Consider the following 6892-nt stretch of genomic DNA (forward strand, 5'->3'; position numbering starts at 1 on the left):
AAATATAATAATAAATATATATTATATTGTAATTATATATATTATATTATAGTATAATATAATATAGTCGTAATTTTTAACTATCCACAGCAATTCATCTTCATAATTTACTAATACTATTATATTAATTTTAGAACTAACACAACTATTATAATTATAATTTACTAAACACTTGACTACTTTTTATATCAACTATTTTTTTTTCAACACAATTAAAAGTAATTTTTTTAAAATTTACAACACTATTAAACTAAGCTGTGATCTTCTATCGATGCTACGGATTTCTTATCTTAACTCATCAAGTTTTTATACTTTTTTTTAGTTCTGATATGATTGATCTAACTTTTTTAACGATTCAAAAATATACAATATGATATTATATTGATAAAGTATTTCTTTTGGTACCCTATCGTGTACAATTCTTTTATCTTCAATTACTTGTGCCACTTATGATAAGGTAGAAGAGTGAAATGAAAGAAACTATTGGAGGAGATTATTGAATGTAAAAGTTTATTGAATTATCGAATTAGTAGCTCAGTATCTGGATACTACGAATTCGGCATACCATACTCAACAAAATGCCCTTTGAATAGTTGAAATTTCTGTTATGCACTTTTAAGTATTCTGTAATATAGAAGTCCAAAAAAATTCCTTAAAAAAAAAAAAAAAAAAAAGAAGTCCAAAAAAAATTAAAATAATGTTTGGTATTTCTTTAAAAAATATATATATTTTCCCTTTTAATGGGTTTAGATTGAAAGGAGAGAAATGATATCTTCTATCTAAAACGACATCAAAGTACTTAATTGGAGGATATTTCTTAAAGCACAAGATGCTTATTTTATATTATCGAAACACATAGGTACCAATTAACTATAGAGGTGATTAGGCATTAACTAATTTGACAAAATTTTGGATATCACATGGATTTTACCTATTATAATGTATCACCAAAAATATTTCCAAATCATATTTGTTTTGCCATATGATTAGACTGAACCTGTACATTTTGAAAAAAAAACAAAAACAAAAACAAAACAAAAAACTGTCAATGAATTGGAAATTGCTTTCCAACTTCCAAGTTGTTCCAAAGTCATTATCCTGAGAAACTTACGTGTGCTTGGTACCATATATTGGGAATCTAACAAAAACCATGTTTCCATCTCCTCAGAAATGAATAGAGAGATATCAAAGTTCCATATGGGTAGTTTTGGTATGGACAAAAAGGCCGAAGAAGAATCAAAGGGCGCCACTTGATTGTGGTTATCAATTCTGTGACCTCACGCTTCCTGAGGATAAAATCTCGTTGAAATTAAGCACTCCAATTGTGTAAAAATAAATATATTTCTGATTTTTTTAATGGTTTTAGATAATTGGAATTTGACATAGTCATCAATAAGCTAGCTATCAATTCAAGCCCCAATTTAGTATTGTTATTGCTTTTAAGATAAGCAAGAGCACGCTAGTTACTGCTCTCATTGGCTATAGACTATATTTTATAGAAAAATGCTGTTGTAGATGTTGTTGTGTGCATATATATATATATATATATATATAGTGAAACAAGAAGCTCTGTGGAACTAGCTAGACCAAAACCGTAATTGTACTTGAACAATCATTGAACCACACATTTACTTTTACAATATGGACCACACACTGTGTTCAAAAAGCAACCCGTGTTTTAACTTCTTCTGCCACATGACATCTTTCATATCTCCTTTCGTACTATTCCCATATATATATATATATATATACACATTCGAGTTTTGATAAGTAATTACCATCAAATAAAAAAAAATTATGACGAATACAATCTCATTTATTGTTATAAATATTTTTTAGCCCATTATTCATTTTATTATAATCTTCAAGTCAATATCTTGTCATTAAAATAATAATATTTATTAATGGTTAAATATTAAAAATTATGATATTTAATGATAAGAATACAATCTTATTTATTATTATAAATATTTTTTAGCCCATTATTCATTTTATTATAATCTTCAAGTCAATATCTTATCATTAAAATAATAATATCTATTAATGATTAAATATTAAAATAACCATTATAATATATATATATATATCACTATAAATGGGCGTCGACTTGTTCTCATTTGAGCCCTTACCTCTTTCTTGCAAAACATGGCTTCCAATGGTGGTCTCACAGTCTCAACTCCGTCCCCGAAGAGCGGCAGTGGAGAAGCACCGGCGGCTAATTCCCCTAAAGGCCAATATTGCTTGTGCTCGCCGACGTCGCACCAAGGCTCATTCCGGTGCCGGTTTCACCGATCACTGGCGACGATGAAGCGTTCCAACTCCATGCCTGCCAATAAGTCCGTGGCTTCTCTCTCTCCCAAGTCAGTTGAGTCCACTTGACGAATCTATGGGCATGTTTTGTTTGACACAATAAGAGTTTGGGTGGTATGTACGTAGTCTTCATTTTATTTTAATAAACTTAATTTTGCTCAATTGTGAAAAAACAAGTAAAGGTGTGGTGGGTTTTAACTAATTTTAAGCTCTCTTTACTTGGATTATGGATATACAGTACTTGTGATGTTGTACCCGTTTTAACTGTACTTCATGTTGTGACGAGATATATATACATATATCTATATAGCTTGTTATATATCCTTTCCTGTCTAATTAATGTTCTGTGGGCTATGTATGTCTCTTTCTCCCTCTCTCAAAATAGCTATTACTATGCTTTCGAAACATATATTTCTAGAATATACATATATATATATATGTATATCTACATAAATACATATTTAAATATCTTACTAGCTTATTATATATATATATATATATATGTTTAGGAAACAGTGGATTGATATTAGCTTATTATATTGGTAACATTCAGTCATTTTTACTTCTTGGATTTCTCTCTCTCAAATCAAACGATGAGATTAGCACCTATCAAAGTATTTATTATGGTATAAGTTCCGAATTCAATCCAATTAAGAACCAAAAGATTCTCTATAAAACTGAAATAGCTAGTTCAGTTTTGAAGCACAAGACCATCACTTAACTCAAAATTGTATTCCTCGGCCATTTTCATCCACTCGATGGATCGTTGCATGAGGAGTATTTGTGGAAAAATATCCATTATCAAGTTGTTTTTACTTTTATTTTTAGTTTTTCTGGACAATAATTGTTATAGCTGGGATGAGTTTTGAAAGGACTTCGTTAGTTTAGTCTTTTCTTTCATTGATTGTAACAGTTTTCAGATTTTTATTTCTATTTTATTTTTTGCTTTCATTTTCAGATTTTTTTTTTTGGAGTAATCACCAAATGGGAAAAGGTAATGCCCCAAACAACGTCAATCTCGCAATATAAACAGAATATTTTATATGAGACGCGGTGGTTACGTACGTGCCCATTGAAAATATATTTATGAGTAAAGTTTGAAATACCAACTCAATTTTTGTGTACTAATTGATATGGTACGTGAGTTATTTTTTTTATTAATAAATATAATTTTTTTATTAATTAACGTGATAATATTTTAAACACCTATTAATAAAAAAATAACAATTTATATGTCACATCAGTTAGTACACTATAGTTGATATTTAAATTAATATCCCTAACATTATTCTATATTTATATATTTAATTTATGTGTTTTGTTTTCTGATATGTATATACTTGTCCTTTTCTTCTCTTTTTTTTTTTTTGTTTCAAATGAAATCTTGAATTTCTTTACTTAGACAAAAAAATTTCTGACTTTTCTTATATTTATCTTTATCTTCTGATAAAAGATTTTGAATGGATATTGATCATCTCATAATCATAACTTTGAATTTAGGACCATCAAAACAATTATGAGCTACCGTTTCGTGTGGAAGTGGTTATCAAATAGTTCAGCTGCGATAATTCCCGAAACCGTATCGCGAATGGATAAGTTGTGCATTTTATATTGGAACTGTTGAACTTCTAATATTAGAGTAACGTAAATTACAATAAATTTATGAATTTTAATAGAAATACGATTACTTATACATTTAAATTGATATATTTGCCAGTTGTGAAATTAAGAGTGCGTTTGGTTTAAAGATTCATGTCATGATTCGTGACTCGTTACAGTATTATTTTTTTTATAAAAAATATACATAAATTGAAAATAATTCTGAATTCATCAATCAAACGTCCTCTAAATGTTAAAGTTTAAAAATTTTAATAGACCAGTACAGATGTTGTGAAGTCACCGTAGAAAAACTCCATTGTTCAACTTTTTTTTTTTTTGTTGGCAGCGTGTTGTATTTCCTAATAATTATTTGAAAGAATTGGACAACATATATATTTGGTCTATATTATGAGTGTGTCATGAATCGTGTAAAAGTATCTCCATTACAATACTAAATTAATTTGGTAATGCTCAATTTTAGCATTTAAATAAAAAAATTACTCTCTCAATATAATGTTATTTTTTATTTATCATGTGTTATACTTACTGATAAATTTAATATCAAATATAACATATGACAACTTTAATATTTAGTTGTTATTAGTTGATATATTTGTTTTTTTATACAATCATTACAACATTTGTATTTTTATTATGTTTAAATTAAAAGTTTAATTTTACAACTATCAAAGCTTAATAACTATAACAAAAGATAAATTTAGTATTTTAAATAGTCCTATACATGAGTACAAATAAAAATAACATATTAAATACGCCATTTTCATACTTTTTAATGTCAAATATGCTCTTAACATAAATATTTATATTGAAAATGATTAGATTAGTCATGTTAATCCTATTCCTCTCTCATTTTATATCCCTCATATAATATCATGTTAAGTTAATTAAAATTTCATATCAATTAAAATAATTTAAAATTAACGTAATAATATTTTATTGGGTACTCAAAAGTGGACAGGATAAAAAGACATGTAAGCTCAATCCAAATTTTCACACTTCCAATAAACTTATAAGTAGGGGTGTAAGAAATCACCCCGAACCGGATTAACCCGGCCTACCCGACCCTACCCTATTCGAAAATACAGGGTATTCTTTTTTTATTAATTTTTTCAGTTTCAAAATAGCCCAACCTGCACTGTGCGGGTAGGGTCGCGGGTTGGGCTTTATTTGACCTGTTAAACCCTACCCGGCCAACCATGATATTGGTCCTAATGTTAAAAAAAAAAAAAGAAAAAAAAAAACAACCCTACAGCCCTACTTTCTTATTTCTTCCTTAGTTTCTTTCTTTCTCGACCCCTTTGTCCCCTTTGTCTTTGCGCTGCTCTCTCAAGTCTCTGACTCTGAGACTGAGTCTCTCGATTTTGGCCATTTCTTCTTCTTCTTCTCACTTCCTCCGCCGTTCCTCCTCCGCATCTCACCGCCTTTCCTTCAGACCCTCTTTTCTCTTGTCTCGTCGGCTTGGGCTGTGCAATGGGAAGGCATGCTCGCGACAAGGGTGGATTTGAAGGGGTTGGTAGGATTTTATTTTTTTCCCTCTTTTCTCCTTTGAATTGCCCTGACAAGATTGGGTTGGCTGTGATTTGTGCAAGGTAAGTGTTTGGGTTGGTTGTGATTTGTGATTTGGTCGTGTTTGCAAGGTAAGTATTGGTTGTGATCTTCTGGATGTGCTTTTTGGTACGAGCATTCGTAGAGGTAAACCCATAGACTAGAAGCAAATTTGCTTTTAGTTTATCTAGGTACACGAGAGTCTTGAAATGAGAGTTGGTTTTACATGATATTTTGGATAAGAAGCATAATTCTCAATGGAATGAGAAGCAATTTTTTTTTTCAGATGTTTTTTCTCAAGTATAACTGATTTAAGAAGTAAAATGTTTATAAATTTTTTTTCAATTTTTAAAAAAACTAATGGTTTACCTAAAGTAACCCGGCCGACCCGAGATAACCGGATGATGTACAGGTTCTAAGAACAAGTAGCTTGTTGCGGCCCACTTTTATCTCAACCCGATTATTACGGGCCGGCCCAACTCTTTATTAAAACCCTACCCTACCCAGCTTAATTTCACCCCTACTTAGCACTTAAGTTCAGTCAAACGGATGTTATTTTAATATTAGTAAATATCAGGGCTATCATTGATTAGCAAAAAAAATATCAGGGCTATCATTGTAATATTTTCAAAATAAAAAAAAAAAAACAAATCTTACAATCCAATACAGTGGAGCGTCCCACAACCTGACCACCATTACCAAAATGACCTCCAAAAACGACTTCGTTCTGTACTCTCCTCTCCCGCCCAACCCCACCGCCACCGCCTACCACCAAAACGTCGTCGTCCTCCCCTACTACCGCCCCTCTCCCTCCAAACGCAGATCCCGCCGTCTCTGCCGCTGCCTCCTCGCCTCCGCCGCCGTCCTCCTCCTCATCGCCGCCGTCTTCATCCTCTACCCCTCCGATCCCTCCCTGCAACTCGTCCGAGTGCACCTCAACCGCGTCCGAGTCAACTCGTCCCCCGATCTCACCCTCGACCTCTCCTTCTTCCTCACCGTCAAGGTCTTCAACAGAGACTTCTTCTCTCTCGACTATGACTCGCTCGCCGTCTCCGTCGGCTACCGCGGGAGAGAGCTAGGGTTTGTGAACTCCGACGGAGGTAAAATTAGGGCGAGAGGGTCGTCGTATGTCGATGCAACGCTCGATCTCAATGGATTCGCGATCATTCAAGATGTTTTTTACTTGCTTGAAGATTTGGCCAGAGGAGTTATTCCCTTCGACACTGTCACGAAGGTTGAAGGGAATTTAGGGCTCTTTCTCTTCAAAATTCCTCTCAAGGTAAATCTTTCTTCTTATTCCCCTTTTTTTTTTTTGAAGAAATTTTAGGAAAAAGATAAAAGTTGCGAACTTCTATCAAATTATGAAAACTTGACAGTTTCTGTGTTGGTTTTTTTTTTTTTTTTTTTTTTTTTTATT

The 6892-nt window shown here is 31.8% G+C and overlaps 1 protein-coding gene across 1 annotated transcript in view; it reads left to right on the forward strand.

The window, feature by feature from the left end:
• Positions 1-6080: 6080 nt before the first annotated feature.
• LOC21403692 overlaps positions 6081-6892 on the forward strand; it is a 2730-nt gene continuing 1918 nt past the window's right edge. The window contains exon 1 of the mRNA XM_024174172.1: positions 6081-6754. Coding sequence (XP_024029940.1) covers positions 6179-6754 — 576 coding nt within the window. The 5' untranslated portion in view covers positions 6081-6178. The remainder of the gene's footprint in view (positions 6755-6892) is intronic.

Source organism: Morus notabilis, unplaced genomic scaffold (assembly GCF_000414095.1).
Source record: "Morus notabilis unplaced genomic scaffold, ASM41409v2 Scaffold625, whole genome shotgun sequence".
Classification (NCBI taxonomy): Eukaryota; Viridiplantae; Streptophyta; class Magnoliopsida; order Rosales; family Moraceae; genus Morus; species Morus notabilis.